Here is an 18,221-nt window from a genome sequence, read left to right on the forward strand (position 1 = left end):
GTGGACTTATCTATCCTCATGTCTTTCAAAATTTCCAGCACATCCTCCTTCTTAACATCAACCTGTTCAAGCATATCAGCCTGTTTCACGCTGTCCTCACAAACGACAAGGTCCCTCTCACTAGTGAATACTGAAGCAAAGTATTCATTAAGGACCTCCCCTACCTCCTCCGACTCCAGGCACAAGTTCCCTCCACTATCCCTGATCGGCCCTACCCTCACTCTGGCCATCCTCTTGTTCCTCACATAAGTGTAGAACGCCTTGGAATTTTCCTTAATTCTACCCGCCAAGACTTTTTCATGTCCCCTTCTAGCTCTCCTAAGTCCATTCTTCAGTTCCTTCCTGGCTACCTTGTAACCCTCTAGAGCCCTGTCTGATCCTTGCTTCCTCAACCTTAAGTAAGCTTCCTTCTTCCTCTTGACTAGCTGTTCCCCATCTCTTGTCATCCAAGATTCCTTCACCCTACCATCCCTTCCTTGCCTCATCGGGACAAACCTATCCAGCAGTCTCAGCAAGTGCTCCCTAAACAACCTCCACAGTAAACATATAGGTGGATCATAGATTTCTTAGCCTTGAATTGGAGACGTGATAGATCTTCGTATTTGTCCGGCAACCCATTGAGAAAAACAAGTTAGGGTATTTCCATTAATTATTTTACTACACATAGCTCTTTCCCTAGAACTGATCTAAATTATATATACTCTCTAATCTGAAAAGACTAAATAAAGATATTTTGTCAAACAGGGCTTGAAATGAACTTAATAGCAATTCACAGTAAAAGATGTTTGCAGACCTGTGATTTCTTCTTTGCAGTGAGTAATTTTAAATCTCGATAAATGTGCCATGCTAAAATACTTGGAGAAATCATAATTTGCCCACCACCTTTTCTCCCCCCCCTGCCCCCACTTTTTTTTCTCATTTGCAATACTCATGTTTCTAGGTACAATCTCACCTTTGTTCACTCTTCCTTTGACCTGCATCATAAAGCATTGTTTAAAATATAATTGTTTTGTACCTTTGAAAAAGTATTGCACTAATATATTACCAATGAAGTAAATAACACAAGATGTGAGACGATGCTGGATTATTTGAGTTTAGAAATTGCAACAACTTCTCTTTTTTTTTAATGTATTATTTTGTAGTAAGTTTAATATTGTAGATTGGTTTGTTAGCCATTAATACATTATTGTTTGCACAGTATCTAGCTGCATTTTCATTCTGTAGCACCAGGCCTCAGCCTCTTTATCTTCTGGCCTGGGTTGGCTATTTGCTTTACTAAGCTTGCCTGTCCTGACTAGCATGGACTATTGTATCACAATCTTAATCAGTGGGAAAATGAGAGTGGCTGCTCCAAATGTAATTCATATGGACTTTCATGGCTCAAGAAAGGATCTCAGTGGTATAATCGGGGAAAATGCAAGAGACATTTGTCTTAAATATTGATTAATATGGGGACCTTTTGGAGTATTTTGTGGTTCAGAACTCTGAGATGTGCAATGTAAGATGTTTTTCTGGCCCAGGTGAAAGATTGGTCCTCTATCTGTAAGGTGGAGTTGGGAGAGTGAGTGAAAGCTCTGGTACTCAGACCAACCTGTTGCTGGATACTTGGAAAGGAGAGTCAGCCTCATGAAGCCCTGGATTAAGCAGACAAGGAGTAAGCCTGGCATGCAACATTGGACTTGAGTATCAGAATATCAAGGCAGTTAATATGCAAGTTATTCTCTGCAGGTCCTCTGGAATTTAGAAAGTTGGTACCCATTATATTTCTCGTGAAAATGGAGATTTGAAACAAAAGGGCTCAGTACCTACGATGTTTTGATTACAGTGATGCAAGAAGATGCTGCTGTGGTTCTGCACTTGCAATTGGTGGGGGGGGGGGGGGGTGGTCTCTAAGCCTTGGTTCTGCACATAAGCTCTCCAGACTTGGCGAAATGGATGTGTTACTATGGGGAAAGAGAGTGTGCACTGCATACTGAGCAAACAGAAAACCCCCCAATGATGAATGTCGATTTTCTTAGTTACTGGGTTTTCAGATTTTTAAACATGGTAATGGGTTTCCAGATATGTCAGACCTATGACAACCCTTTTTAAAATAAAAATAAAAAATGGGAAGACGGGTGGTCAAGAAATTTTATGTAGCAAAGTGTGACTGTATATTTTGGTAGGGAAAACAAAGAATGGGAGGAAACACTCAATGGAAAGACATATTTTTAAATGCAGGTAGACCTCAGTGATCAAATATTTAATTCCCTGAAAGTGCAAGTAAACAAAAGCATTTGATAGGCCAGTGGTGTTTTGGGTTTGATTAGACATAGAATACAAAAGTGAACAGGATATGATAAATTTGTACAAGGCAAAGCTTAGACAACAGAGTCCATTACAGAATGGCCATTTAAAGCAATTGAAAACAGTGTAAATCCATCAGAATTACGCCATGGATGGGAAACTATTCTAAAGAAAGTAGTTGCATATCAAATGATTGCATCTTTTAAGGGAAAGATATTTGAAGCAGTAAAAGAGTCCTGGAGAGAGCTAGGCAGTGGGACAATTCTGATTGCTTTACTAAAAGGATCAGTACAAACATGATGGTTTCAACCATTTTGTAAAGCAGGCTGGGTTCTGCAGCTGGTGACGGGGACAGACGCAAAATTGAAGACACTAGTATATCAGAAACCTCTTTGAATCTGTGAACAAGATGGTGCCGGTGCTGAAGTGCACCCTCAATTTGGTTTCACCCAGCAACCCTGTCGCCAGCTGCAGAACCCAACCTGCTTTATAAAATAGTTGACGCCATCATTTTTGTTTCACTAAAAGGATCAGTACAATCGGAAGTATCCCACTGCCCAGCTCTCTCCATGACTGTTTTTCTGCTTCAAATATCTTTCCCTTAAAAGATGCAATCGTCTGATCTGCAACTGCTGTACTTATAACAATAGTTCCCTATCCATGACATAATTATGATGGATTTACATTGTTTTCTCTATTGCTTTAATGCCCTTTCTTTAATGGGCTCTGTTGTCTAAGCTTTGCCTTGTACAAATTTATCATATCCTGTTCTCTTTTTTTTTGTATGTCTAATCAATCGAACCCAAAACACTATTGGCCTATCAAATGGTTTTATTTACTAGCACTTTCAGGGAATTTAAATATTTGGTCACTGAGGTCTACCTTCATTTAAAAATGTCTCTCCATTGAGTGTTTCCTCCCACTCTTGGTTGTCCCTACCAAAATATACGGTCACGTTTTGCTACATATTCTTCCCATTCTACTATGCATGTCTTCCTAAAGTAGTTCTTCATCCTCACTGTTTGCTAAACTCTCTCAATTGATACAGTTTCAAGCGGGAAGATTATGGAGTTTGATTTTAAATGAGCAAATCTGACCGTCAAGAATGGTTATTAAAAATGCTTGATAATTCAGGCAAGTGGAGCGACCTTCACAAATTGAGATATATGGATTTTTTTCTTTTCTCCAGATCAAATTGCATTCCAATGAGACAATATTTTTTTAACTAATTTCCAAGCAGGAAATCATCTTCAAGTTCTAGATAAACGCATTGTGATCAAAATATTTTTGTTTGCAGCAGTTAAAATCTGTAATGTCCACAGACATTTTTGGCATATTGCGGTTAGATGAAACTAAATTGTTCTGCACTGTCAATAAAGGCACGTTTGACTGTATTGCTCTGCCTTCTAATGATTCCTCAATAAGATTGTTATCTTGTAGCTTTAGTCCTCTAGTCTTTTTTTGTAAAGCTAGTGAATTTGTTGTACATTGACCAAAGCCACGTAATCAGACAATGAAGTACAGCAGGAAACGGGAACTGTGATAGATTACCATTGGGTGGCACTGTGACTTTGATTTTTGAAGTCTTCATGTCAGTCTTTCACAATATACTGAAAATTATCCTTTCTGTGATGCCTCCTTAACAGTTTTGGCCAGTTTCAACCTGGGCCCAGTAGGCCTCTGCAAGATGAAGCAACCTTTAGAAATCTCACTTGGAGACCATGAAGATTGCAGGTGTAGGAGGGTGGTGTTTTAGCATGATTATATTGTATTGCTAGATGAAGGTTTATGCTGATGCCAGTGGTAGGAGCAAGAATTGTAAAATGCCATCCTGTATATCCATAGCTCGATGAGTATGCTTTTATGGTAGATGGGAGAAATTTGATTTTTTTTTACTTTAAAATATTGCTGCTATTTAAATTGTGTACCAGGCAGTGCCATGAATCTGTTTGGCCAGTGCTTTTTTTTCCTATGTAAAAATAATTACTTTGACTGCCAGAAACTCAAAGTAAAGCTAAGAAGGTAACAAATGAACTTTTAATCTATAACTGACGAGTGAAAAGCCTTTTAAAGTGACTTTGCCTAGGAAGCTAAAGGCATTCTGCATAATGCCAGCATACATCTTCAGTCAGATTTTGTGTACAGAAAATGGCATGTAGATCTCTCATAGCTGTTCACTTGTTGGTGTGACTTTTTACAGCAAAGAGTAAAAAATGCCCGAGACTAATCATTGCCTCAAGTGAAATATTTTATTTTTTAAACATTTCTGTAGCGGTACTTTGTGTATGTAAGCGTGTTAATACATTTTAAATTGAGGGACACATTGTAAGTTCAGGACACTTTTATTCAGAACTGCAAATTTGAATAATGAGAGAAGCAGAAGATGACATAAAAATACCAATGTGTTGAGGGGAGAGATGCAGCTAAGCAATAGAAACAGCAACTTGAAGACATCAAAGACTGACAACAGAGACCATATTTATACCTTCATGTTGAACACCATGAGAGAGAGACTGGTGATATGCCTGCGCATGCCTCTAGTCAGCTTTTTCCATGATGAATTCCTGCATTCATGGTTGTACTAGAAACTGCTTATGTAAACGTGTTACACTGTAATTATACAATAATTTAAAAAAGTAGGAAAAATGCTCAGAAAAGCTGCAGTAGTTCCATTGGCATTGAGGCATGGTTGACCAGTGCTGCTGGTCTAACTGTGAGCCAGTTCCTAGTTGAGGCTTTAGCTTGGGTCTGGAGCTAAGCGAAGGAGGGAAGAATTTCAGCTCCTGAAGACTGCTCTGCTTATACAGTAGTGAGCTAGGCTGACTGGTCAAATCACCCACAGTGCTTTATTGCAGGATTGACTTGTTCAGGCATCTTAATTGCCACAAAGGATAGACTTGTTCCATTTTTGGGTTATTGCACTAGATGGTTCTTGGGTTCAGTGTCACTAGTCACTTCAGTAAGCAAACGTTGCAACTTCAGTGGTGCAGCGTTTCTTGACCAATATTGAATAAACCATGGCAAAACTCTTAGAGACAAAGGATCATTATAACTTCCTTGTTACAGTACTCTATCAAAAAACACTGGTTCAGCCACAGTTAGAATATTGTGTCCAATTCTGGGCACTGCACCTTAGGAAGGATGTGAAGGCTTCAGAGAGGGTGCAGAAGAGATTTACTGGAATGGTTCCAGGGATGAGGGACTTCAGTTATGTGGATAGATTGGAGAAGCTGAGGTTGTTCTCCTTGGAGAAGAGAAGGTTGAGAGGAGATTTGATAGAGTTGTTGAAAATCATGAGTAGGCGCGACAGAGTAGATAGGGAGGAACTGTCCGTTGGCGCAAGGTCAAGAACTAGAGGACACAATTAAGGTGATTGGCAAAAGAACCAAAGGTGACGGGAGGAAAAACTTCTTTTGTGTGTAGTGACTGGTTATGATCTGAAATGCACTGCCTGAAAGGGTGATGGAGGAGGCAGATTCAGTTGTGGCTTTTAAAAAGGAATCAGACAAGTACTTGAAGAAATAAAAAAAATTGCTAGGGAAGGGTAGTGGGACTGGCTGAATTGCTCTTGCCGAGAGTCAGCTAGGGCTCAATGGGCTGAAGAACAACCTCCTGTGCTGTAATCACTCTATAGTTCTGTGCCATCCTATCTCCAGCGGATGTCCTCCCCATTGACAAGAGGATGTAATTATAATGTGCGAACTTTACACTGGCAGTTTTCATTATAAATGTAGTCGTAGCAATTTATATAATGGAAATCAAAGTAAAGGCAGAATGTATGACTATGACGGGGACTGAATTAAATCTGCATGGCTTGATCCAATTATCCCCTGCCCTTTAAGCCAGCTTACCGTTAAGACTGTGTATAGGGACTTGAGGCCAAATATCAAGTGCTATGTAAGATCAACCAGTTGAGGGTAATTTTATATTGAGAGCCTTTGAGATCAATGTCCATATACTCCTTTTTTAAACAAATGTTGCTTGTTCCTATATAATATGATAAACCAAATGAACAAAAGGTAGAGAGTAAAATTTCAATTCTTTTGAATTTGTAGCAAGGTTTGTTTCATGAGAGGCATAACGAAAACAGTAAAAAGAAAGTAATGAGCATTTTCAAATCGTGGTTTGTTAAATTACCCATTTTGTGGTCAGGTTGCACATTTCTGGACGTACTGAGCAATTCAGTTTTAGTTCTGAGAAAACCACATCCTGTTAATGTCCCTGCATTTTACTGCATCTCTGCTCAAAACCTTCAAATTGGTGTTCACTGTTGTCCTATGTCCCTTCTCTTGGGGATCTTTTACTTTTGTACCTGAATTACAGCAAATAATGCAAGAGACTGTTTCAGACTTTGATATTCCTGCTAGCTATTTACTGCAAAGGTTCTTTTTATAAGGTATGTAATCATAAGATATCTGAATTATTGTTAGAAGGAAATGCTTAAACATTTCAAGAATAGAAATCTCATGATCAGAAACTCAGATTGGAATGCCCGGTTAGACCTTTTCCCTCTTGACCTTTTAGCTTGGAAAAAATTTGTACCACAAATTGCTGGAAGTGCACGTTGATGGTGTGGCAAGGTCAAAGGAGCATCTGGTGAATGGCCAGGAGTTTGTCTCCTTAATGAATGAGATTTAAGGATTGTGGGGGAGGAAGGAATGGCAGACGAGGAGGTAGGATGAATTAAGAGTCAAATCAGATACAGGAAATATTGGATGAAAGAGAAAAAAAGAAAGGAAAATGAAAGCATTTTAAATTTTAAATCCCTAAGAACAATTGACCTGCGGGAATGAGACTCCATAATTTCAATTGTTCCCTTTCTGGGACAGAAAGGTTGAATGGCGTTGTGGGAGCATAAGTCTCATCATTATAAGAGTTCTTGCGCAAAGAAGTAGCACCTTAACTTTCAAAGGTGAGTTTAGTTGGTAATTAATGTGCCAATTCAGCATTTTCTTGAAACTCACGGAGAGGTTGGTGGTGAGATGCCATTTTTGCGAAGCTAACAACGGGTGAAAATTGTACAGCAATTTGAGACAATTCGCAATTCATGCAGGATATCTCTTCCTCACCACCAATTGCTGAATGTTTTATACAGTAAATAATGCCATACACATTAAACTAGCTATTTTACTGGCAAATTCTGGCCCATAAATGTACTTCGTCGATAAGCCAGTCCTATGGTGCAGATTTCAGCTCTGTCATCTTTGGAAGGAAACTTGTTTTTCGTATTCACCAATAAAACAAGTGCATGGTGAAGAAGTAGTGGTGCCATTTACTTGATAATTCAAAGGCTTTATTTTGCAAATTCAAATCAGTAATTCACATTCCAGTCTATTCCACTTCATTCAAATTCAGATTGTTTCTCTCATTAAAATTTGCACTGTGCTGCTTTATATGAATTACTGATTTGAATTTACAAAATAAAGCCTTTTAAAATTGTCAGAAGCAGAAACTGAGTCGTCTTGAGGTATTCTGTAATTGTGTTGTATTTTCTGGCCAGGTTTGTTGTCTGTTTGCAAACATAACGTTTTTAACTACATCTCCCAACATGCAAAACCAGCTACTATCAGTAATGGCATCACAGTGGTATCAAGGATTTGTGGGCTTTTTTGTTTCTCAAGAAAATACATTCACATACAACTATATGTCTAATAATTTTACAAAGTATGTTCCTGAACATATTTTATGAAATAATTATAATTAAGCAAGTGTGCATTTCCATTTTTAGGTCATTGTACATTTCCATATGCATTTCATGGAAGTAGACATTCATTTACATATTTTATGAAGTATCAACATATCTGACTGCATAGTGCTTCCAGAAGGAATGCATTAATATATCTGGTCTTTTTGGGCTGACTGTACTTGCACTGGGAACTGAGACTTTTGGGCTTGAGGCAGTTCATTTCATCTTGGGTGCTTGGGATATTTTTTATTCATTTATGGGATGTGGACGTCGCCGGCTGGGCCATCATTTATTGCCCATCCCTAATTACTTGAACCGCTGCAGTCCATGTGAGGTAGATACACCCACAGTGCTGTTGAGAAGGGAGTTTCAGGATTTTGACCCAGTGAAGGAACGGCGATATAGTTCCACGTCAGGGTGGTGTGTGACTTGGAGGGGAACTTGCAGATGGTGGTGTTCCCACGCATTTACTGCCCTTGTCCTTCTAGTTGGAGAAGTTGTGGGTTTGGAAGGTGCTGTCGAAGGAGCCTTGGTGAGTTGCTGCAGTGCATCTTGTAGATGGTACACACTGCTGCCACTGTGCGTCGGTGGTGGAGGGAGCGAATGTTTGTGGATGGGGTGCCAATCAAGCGGTCTGCTTTGTCCTGGACGGTGTCGAGTTTCTTGTGTGTTGTTGGAGCTGGGGGGTATTCCATTACACTACTGACTTGCACCGAGTAGATGGTGGACAGGCTTTGGGGAGTGAGTTACTTGTCGCAGGATTCCTAGCCTCTGACATGCTCTTGTAGCCGCGGTATTTATATGGGTACTCCAGTTCAGCTTCTGGTTAATGGTAGCCCCCAGGATGTTGATAGTGAGGATTCAGTGATGGTAATGCCATTGAATGTCAAGGGGAGATGGTTAGATTCTCTCTTGTTGGAGATGGTCATTGCCTGGCACTTGTGTGGCGCGAATGTTACTTGCCACTTATCAGCCCAAGCCTGGATATTGTCCAGATCTTGTTGCATTTCTACATGGACTGCCTCAGAACATCCCCACTTCTGACCTTATGATTGAAGGAAGGTCATTGATGAAGCAGCTGAAGATGGTTGGGCCTAGGACATTACCCTGAGGAACTCCTGCAGTAATGTCCTGGAGCTCAGATGATTGACCTCCAACAACCACAACCATCTTCCTTTGCGCTACATATGACTCTAACCGGCAAAGAGTTTTCCCCCTGATTCCCATTGACCTCAGTTTTGCTAGGGCTCCTTGATGCCATACTCGGTCAAATGCTGCCTTGATGTCAAGGGCAGTCACTCTCACCTCACCTCTTGGGTTCAGCTCTTTTGTCCATGTTTGAACCAAGGCTGTAATGAGGTTATGAGCTGAGTGGCCCTGGCGGAACGCAAACTGAGCATCACTGAGCAGGTGGTTGCGAAGCAAGTGCCACTTGATAGCACTGTAGATGACGCCTTCCATCACTTGACTGATTGATAGTAGACTGATGGGGCGGTAATTGGCTGGGTTGGGCTTGTCCTGCTTTTTGCGTACAGGACATATCTGGGCAATTTTCCACATTGCCAGATAGATGCTAGCTGTACTGGAACAGCTTGGCTAGAGGTGCGGCAAGTTCTGGAGCACAGGTCTTCAGTACTATTGCTGGAATATTGTCAGGACCCATAGCCTTTGCAGTATCCAGTGCCTTCAATTGTTTCTTGATATCACGTGGAGTGAATCGAATTGGCTGAACTCTGGCATCCGTGATACTGGGGACATTAGGAGGCCGAGATGGGTCACCAACTCGGCACTTCTAGCTAAAGATTGTTGCAAATGCTTCCGCCTGGTCTTTCGCACTGATGTGCTGGGCTTCCGCATCATTGAAGATGGGGATAGTTGTGGAGCCACTTCTTCCAGTTAGTTGTTTAATTGTCAAAGAACAGTACAGCACAGGAACAGGCCATTCGGCCCTCCAAGCCTGCGCCGATCTTGATGCCTGTCTAAATTAAAACCTTCTGCACTTCCAGGGTCCGTATCCCTCTATTCCCATCCTATTCGTTTATTTGTCAAGATGCCTCTTAAACGTCGCTGTCGTACCTGCTTCCACCACCTCCCCCGGCAGCAAGTTCCAGGCACTCGCCACCCTCTGTGTAAAAAATAAATAAATAAATAAATAAAAATTGCCTCGCACATCCCCTCTAAACTTTGCCCCTCGCACCTTAAACTTATGTCCCCTAGTAACTGACTCTTCCACCCTGGGAAAAAGCTTCTGACTACCCACTCTGTCCATGCCACTCATGACTTTGTAAACTATCATGTCGCCCCTCCACCTCTGTTGGATCTCAGTTTTTTCTGATCTCATGGGTTACACGAAAAGAGACGAAGTCCGACTGTAGCTTTAAGAAACTTTATTGCAGTACTTAATTGTTACATCTTCAGAAAACTTAACAAAGAACTGAACTAAAACTAAAAGCAACACATACACTGAACTAAACCCCCCTAAACTGAACTCTTCGTGCCAAATCAAGCCTTATTATAGTTATTCATACAAATCAGTAACACCTACCCTTTGTCCCCAATTGGTCTACAAACTTCTGCAGTTTCTTGGTGTCGGGGCCTGATTGGGGTACTGCCTTGTAAATTTGTTTTTAACTTCTTACTTCAGTTTCCCATCCCCTTATCTCCTTTTGAACCGTTAGGCTGACTGTTATACAAAGAGTTATTATTAAGCAGTCTGCAGCTGTCTTGTTCGTTTCTGCTGATAAGCTGCCTCTGCAGCCCTGAAGTTATGAAGTCATTTCTGATAAGCTGTCTGTGCAGCTCCGAGGTTATTTTGTTAGTAGGCTATACTTTATTGATTAGTTCACTTTAAATCTCCCCAATAGTTCTGTTCTCGAAAATTCTGTTCCCACAACCTCTATCATTCCAGTGAAAACAATCCGAGTTTATCCAACCTCTCCTCATAGCTAATACCCTCCAGACCAGACAACATCCTGGTAAACCTCTTCTGTATCCTCTCCAAAGCCTCCACATCCTTCTGGTAGTATGGCGACCAGAATTGTATGCAATGTTCTAAGTGTCGCCTAACTAAGGTTCTGTACAGCTGCAGCATGACTTGCCAATTTTTATACTCTCTGCCCCGACCGATGAAGGCAAACATGCCGTATGCCTTCTTGACTACCTTATCCACCTGCGTTGCCACTTTCAGTGACCTGTGGACCTGTGCGCCCAGATCTCTCTGCCTGTCAATACTCCTAAGGGTTCTGCCATTTATTGTATACTTCCCACCTGGATAAGATCTTCCAAAATGCATTACCTCACATTTGTCCGGATTAAATTCCATCTGCCATTTCTCAGCCCAAGTGTCCAACCGATCTATATCCTGCTGTATCCTCTGACAATCCTCAACACTATCCGCAATTCCACCAAACTTTGTGTTGTCCGCAAACTTACTAATCAAACGAGTTACATTTTCCTCCAAATCATTTATATATACTACAAACAGCAAAGGTCCCAGCACTGATCCCTGCGGAACACCACTAGTCACAGCCCTCCATTCAGAAAAGCACCCTTCCACTGCTATCCTCTGTCTTCTATGATCGAGCCAGTTCTGTATCAATCTTGCCAGCTCACCTCTCCCGTGTGACTTCACCTTTTGTACCAGTCTGCCATGAGGGACCTTGTCAAAGGCTTTACTGAAGTCCACGTAGACAACATCCACTGCCCTTCCTTCATCAATCATCTTCGTCACTTCCTCAAAAAACTTGATCAAGTTAGTGAGACACGACCTCCCCTTCACAAATCCATGCTGCCTCTCGCTAATTCCATTTGTTTCCAAATGGGAGTAAATCCTGTCCTGAAGAATCCCCTCCAATAATTTCCCTACCACTGACGTAAGGCTCACCGGCCTGTAATTTCCTGGATTATCCTTGCTACCCTTCTTAAACAAAGGAACAACAATTGGCTATTCTCCAGTCCTCTGGGACCTTACCTGTAGCCAATGAGGAGACAGGTTTCTGTCAAGGCCCCAGCAATTTCCTCCCTTGCCTCCATCAGTATTCTGGGGTAGATCCCATCAGGTCCTTCATCTTTCATGGCTGGATATGGCAGGACTGCAGAGCGTAGATTTGATCCGTTGGTTTTGGGATTGCTTAGCTCTGTGTATCGCATGGTGCTTGCGCAGTTTGGCAGGCAAGTAGTCCTGTGTGGTTAGCTTCACCGGGTTGACACCTCATGTTGAGGTATGCCTGGTGCTGCTCCTGGCATGCCCTCCTGCACTCTTCATTGAACAAGAGTTGGTTTCCTGGCTTGATGGTAATGATCGAGTGGGGGATATGCTGGGCCATGAGGTTACAGATTGTGGTTGAGTACAATTCTGCTGCTGCTGATGGCCCACAGCGCCTCATGGATACCCAGTTTTGCACTGCTAGGTCTATTCGCAATCTATCCCATTTAGCACGGTGGTGGTGTCACACAACACGATGGAGGGTATCCTCAGTGTGAAGATGGGACTTTGTCTCCACAAGAACTGTGTGGTAGTCATTCCTACCAGTACTGTCATGGATGGATGCATCTGCGGCAGACAGATTGGTGAGGACGAGGTCAAGTATGTTTTTCCCTCTTGGTTCCCTCACCACCTGTCATACTCAATCTAGCAGCTATGTCTTTTAGGGCTCGGTCAGTAGTGGTGTTACTGAGCCACTCTTGGTGATGGACATTGAAGTCCCCCACCCAGAGTACTTTCTGCACCCTTGCCACCCTCAGTGCTTCCTCCAAGTGGTGTTCACCACGGAGAAGTACTGACTCATCAGCTGATGGAGGGCGGTAGGTGGTAATCAGGAAGTTTTCTTGTCTCTGTTTGACCTGTTGCCATTAGACTTCATGGAGTCAATGTTGAGGACTCCCAGGTCAACTCCCTCTCGACTATATACCACTGTGCCTGCACCTTTTCTGGGTCTGTGCTGCTGGTGGGGCAGGACATACCCGGGGATGGCGATGGCATTGTTTGGGACATAGTCGGTAAGGTATGATTCCGTGAGTATGACTGTCAGGCTGTTGCTTGACGAGTTTGTGGGACAGCTCTCCCAACTTTGGCACAAGCCCCCAGATGTTACTAAGGAGGACTTTGCAGGGTCGATGTAGGGTGGTCCGTCTGGTTTCATTCTTTTTTACTGACTTCGTAGCGGTTAGATACCACTGAGTGGCTTGCCAGGCCATTTCAGAGAGCATGTAAGAGTCAACCACATTGTTGTGGGTTTGGAGTCCATTGTAGGCCAGACCTGTAGAGGTCAATGGCCAGCAGATTTCCTTCCCTGAACCAGATGAGTTTTTACAACAATCGACAATGGTTTCATGGCCACCACTAGACTAGCTTTTAATTCCAGATTTACTAAGTGAATTCAAATTCCACCTGCTGCTGTGATGGGATTCGAACCCGTGTCCCCAGAGCAAAACCCTGTGACAATACCACTATGCCACCGACTCCCCTGATTGGGGCGAAAGGGGTCCTAATGGTCCTGTTGCTTGTGATTGATGCTTCTTCTGACCAACTTGCTATGCTGTAAGAGGTGGGGAGGGAAGAACAGCAGCAGTTTGTGTTGCGTGAATCTCCAAAAATAGACTCTAGACTATTGGGTCAAATCCCCAGTCTCAAGGCAGCCAAACGGAGAGAGGGTGTATCTTTTTATATGGGTTAAAGAAAAATCTCTTTTTTTAAATTGCAGATGTTTTAAATAACTCAAATTGAATAAAGCATTAAAATGAGATGGCAGATACTTAAAGGTATATTGCATTTTATTTTTGTGATATAGAAAAATGACTCTAAGTAATCAGATAACTGATGTAGAAAATGAAAATTAGTGTCAAAGGAAGCCTATCTCATTATACTACCTAGTTATATAGAATTTACAGCACACAAACAGAAGGGTGATGCTCCCCAGGAGCCTCCACTTTCTTTATTTACATCATCTCTCCTTATCAACATACTCTTCTATTTCTTTCAGTCTCATTTACTTCTCACACTTCCCCTTGAATGCATCTATGCTACTCACCTCAACCACTTCATGTGGTAGTGAGTTCCATGTTCTGACCACAGAGGTTTCTCCTGAACTCCTTCTTCGACTTATTAGTGACTATCTTATATTTATGGCCCCTAGTTTTGGACTCGCAAGTTTTAGACTGAAACAATTTTTCTCTAGCATTGAGAAAAAAATTACTAAAGCTTTAAATTTGGGTCATCTAACCATATATTTTTGACATCAATCAGAAGGAAAATTAATTGCCACAGTGTTGAACTGTTCATATATTTGTGGTGTTGAAATTTCTTGGAAGTGTATGGCAATTATAATTTGAAAAGCAACATATTACAATTGGAGCAGTGGTAATAGCTCAAGACTTTTGTGAAGATCAGTAAATCTTTGAAATGCCATGTGATTTAACTTAATGTATTGATTTAGTGACATTTTATATATGTAAGCCTCAGTAGTTGTAACTCTGGCCGTACAATTTTGATTCAAAAATTCTGTTTTGGTTCTAGACTTTTAAATGCTCAATTTTTTTTAATGTCTTTGTTTAATGAAATAGTGAGAAAGAACAAGAAACTAAAGGAGAGGATCGTTTGATGGAAGAAAAGAAAAAGAAAAAGCAAGAAGAGAAGAAAAAGAAGGAAGCTGCTCAAAAAAAGGTGCAGTATTTGACTTTGGTCATCATTGCTCATAATTAGTCGAAAATCTGTTTTTCTGGTGGTCATATAAGTAGATAAAATGAACCAAGTTTAAGATTTTTTTCCCTTTTTTTTCTTTCAGGCTGCTGAACATAAAACCAAAGGTTAGCTATTATTTGCTCCTAATTCTCCATAGAGGTAAACTTGTCTGCATAAACTTCCTGTGTCATTTTCCTATGATGTGATCAATCATGGAGTATAACGTTATCTCAATGACTTAGCGATATCTACTACTTTCAAATATATCTTAAATAATTGTGTTTTGATCAAAAGTACTTGCTCAGTTAAAATGGACTATTTTCTGTTTTCTTGAATGAGGAGCGATATAATGAAAGGCTTTTTTTAATGTAAAGTTTCCCTCATCATTCTGTTTCCTGTCACATTTGTATTATGGAATAGTGAACATAAGAATATTTGTTTTGAATATCTAGTATACTGCAAAACTGCTTACCATTGAACTGGTCCGCTTGCAGTCGAAGTCTAATCAACATATGTACAGTTAGTGCATAGCCCCAGTTGCTAAAGTGCATTATTGATTTGTTTCAGCAAGCTGAGTTCTCAACCACCCAATGGTCTGACCGAAAATGGCAGACCCAATTTAAGTGTTGTGATGGCATCTGTTTTCTGCTGTTCGTATATTACTCTTGGAGGCAAATCTGCTGCCAGTGTAAGTTTTGATATCTCTGACAGTACTGGCATCACCTTGTTTACAGGGTTGCTTCCAAGAGCAAGAAATAATATGTACATTTCAAGAAAAGTGTGCATTCCTAAATATATTTTATGAAATCACAGCATATCCTGACTGCATAAATAGGGCATTAAATCTTCAGCCTGTTTCTGTGCTCTCCGCCTCTATAGCTCACTTTCCTCCTTTAAGACACTCCTTAAAAGCCTACCTCTGACCAAGCTTTTGGTCATTTGACCTAATATCTCCTGTTGTGGCTCGGTGTTATACTTTGTCATAATGCTCCTGTGAAGTGCTGTGGGACATCTTATTACGTTAAGGGTGCTACGTAAATACAAATTGTTTCGGCAGCAAAAATATAAATGTGAGGCTGAAAGACTCAAGTTAATCTCATGCGCAGCAAAATTTGTGTGGTTTATTTGAAAATGCATTGCAGTTCTTTGGTCTTTTCAGATTTGTTGAGAAGATTTTGATGGTTGACATCTGTACAACCTATTTGGTATTCCTAAGGCCCTTCCTCCCCAATTCTGGCCTTGTGATTTAGCAACACTTAATCTATTTGATAAAAGTAGAATCTAGTGCTCCTTTTATAAATACTTTTTCTGGTTCTACCTGAAAAGCAACATTGAAAACTTGAATTATTGACTGGAAATAAAGAATTTTATGCAGAAGTTAATGACTTGCATGCTATGATGCTAATGGTTCATGGCAGCCCACTTGTAATTTTGGATGTACAGTTGCTTGGAATCGGCTTTGGTAATTAAAATGCTAGCATATGTTCCAAAAGTAGTTTCAATCTTCTGGTATCACACGTTACCATTCTTCACATCCAATGGCAGTGAGTGTCGGCAGACCGTTCATCTGATTCTGTCTTCACCCAGTGTCCCCACGCATTTGCTTCCTGGGATAGGTTTTGGAACATGGGATCACAAGGGCACAGCTTCCTTTTGTAATATTTGACAATTTTTTGCCAGTGTTGCCACATTTTGCTACTGATTTTCAAATGGAAAGCAATTAATATTGGAGAGTAGAAGAGGCAAGGTAGAGAACAAAGCATCTTGCTATCTTTGGAAGGTGGCAAAATAGCACGATAGATTTAAAATAAAATTGCCAGTTAAAGTTTAAATCAAAGTGTAAAAGAACAAATAGTTAAAATAATGCGACATATTTTAATAGAAAATAATATGTTTGCAAGTATAGTACTAAACTGTTATCAGTCATACTTTATACATAGCAATTCCTTTCCTTTTCTAATTGTCTCTGGAAGTTATCAGTTGACTATTCATCTTTGAAGGTTTCAGACAGACTCACTGATTTGGGAAAAAAAACAGTTTGACAAATATCTTAAAGAATTTAACGATTAAATTCAAAATTAACTTCCAATCAAATACATAGCTGAACAAATTGCACATTGTTTGTTTATATTTGAATTTAATGGTTTAGACCCTCCATCAGACACCAGGGGCTGAATTTCCCCTCCAGGGGAGGGAAGCAGAGGTTGGGACTATCTCGATCATGAAACTACCAGATTATTTTTTTTTTTTAAAAAACATCTGGCTCACTGATATCCTTCGGGGAAGAAATCTGTCATCCTTACCCAGTCTGGCCTACAAGTGACTCCAGATCCACAGCAATGTAGTTGACTCTTAACTGCTCTTTGACGTGGTGCAGCAAACCACTCGGTTGTATCACACCGCTACAAAATAACTGTGGGTGTACCTACACTGCATGTATTGCAGCAGCTCAAGAAGGCAGCTCACCACCACCTTCTGAATGGCACTTAGAGGTGGGCAATAAATGCTGGCCTTGCCCACGTGCTCACATCCCAAGAATGAATTTTTTTAAAAAGGGGGTAATTTTCAGAGGTGTCCCCTTAATTGGCCAGGAAACGGGTTCACTGTCCAATTAAGGACAGTGGGTGGGCTCTCAAAGCTGGAGGGCCAATCAGAGTCCTTCCAAATTGAAAGGAACAGCAGGCTGCAATGGAAGATAAGTAAGAGAGAGGATGCTTCAAGGCAGAGGCACCTATGCTTCAACTTCTTAAAATCTTAAATTTTAAAAATGGCTTTTGCAGCCAGTCCACCATGGTTGGTGGGGGAAAGAGAGCCCCTCTACAGTGAAGTGTCTAGGCCTGTCTGGAGCATTGGTCCCTCAGCCTGACACTGGGAGTCTGTCTCCAAGCACCTAAACTGGCCCCCACTGCCTGTGGGAATTTGAAGGTCAACTGGAAAATTCTAGTCTGCCTCCATTAATTAGCTTCAAGTGGCTTTTAATGAGCAGCTACCCACTGCATGCAGGAATGTCGTCCTGTTGACCCCGGATCCCACCTTCACAAAAATGGCCTGGAAACGGTGGAGCCAAGGAATCGTCACGCCGACTGACGGGACTGTTTTTAGCTCTGGCCCTGGCAGGGGCCAGAATTCCAGCCCCAGATGTTATCTCCTTTAAATAAAAACAATAAGTGCTGGAAAATACTCCGGTCTGGCAGCATCTGTGGAGAGAGAAGCAAAGTTAACGTTTCAGGTTAGTGATCTTTCATCAGCCAAGGTGGATAGGATTCCTTAGTTGAGGAGAAAGTTGGACATATCAGAAGCCCTGGAACAGAAGGTGGCATCATCAGAACAGATGCAATGGAGACAGAGAAACTGGAAGATTGGAAGTGAGGTGGGAGTCAGTGGGCTTATAATAGACAGTCTATCTCCAGAAATTGAGATAGAAAGGTTGAGGAAGGGAAAGAATAAGTCTGAGATGGACCATGTGAAGGTGAGGGAGGGGTGAAAATTTGAAGCCAAGTTGATGAAATTTTCCAGTTTAGGGCAAGAGGTGAGGGGAGGGGACCTCAGTAGGACTGGAATAAAATGTTC

General features: G+C 41.2%; 1 protein-coding gene across 11 annotated transcripts in view; it reads left to right on the forward strand.

The window, feature by feature from the left end:
- Positions 1-18,221, forward strand: part of tnrc6c1 (trinucleotide repeat containing adaptor 6C1) — a 725,104-nt gene that overhangs the window by 538,186 nt on the left and 168,697 nt on the right. For 8 of the 11 annotated variants that reach the window (XM_068058110.1, XM_068058101.1, XM_068058104.1 and 5 more), the window contains 2 exons: positions 14,534-14,633; positions 14,755-14,776. The exons of 1 other annotated variant lie outside the window; for it this stretch is intronic. In XM_068058110.1, coding sequence (XP_067914211.1) covers positions 14,534-14,633; positions 14,755-14,776 — 122 coding nt within the window. Of the gene's footprint in view, positions 1-6,661; positions 6,683-13,710; positions 13,733-14,533; positions 14,634-14,754; positions 14,777-18,221 lie in introns of those variants that run through there. 2 more of the 11 variants (XM_068058109.1, XM_068058108.1) reach the window with 2 other exon arrangements.

This window comes from Heterodontus francisci, chromosome 26 (genome assembly GCF_036365525.1).
Source record: "Heterodontus francisci isolate sHetFra1 chromosome 26, sHetFra1.hap1, whole genome shotgun sequence".
In the NCBI taxonomy this organism is placed as follows: domain Eukaryota; kingdom Metazoa; phylum Chordata; class Chondrichthyes; order Heterodontiformes; family Heterodontidae; genus Heterodontus; species Heterodontus francisci.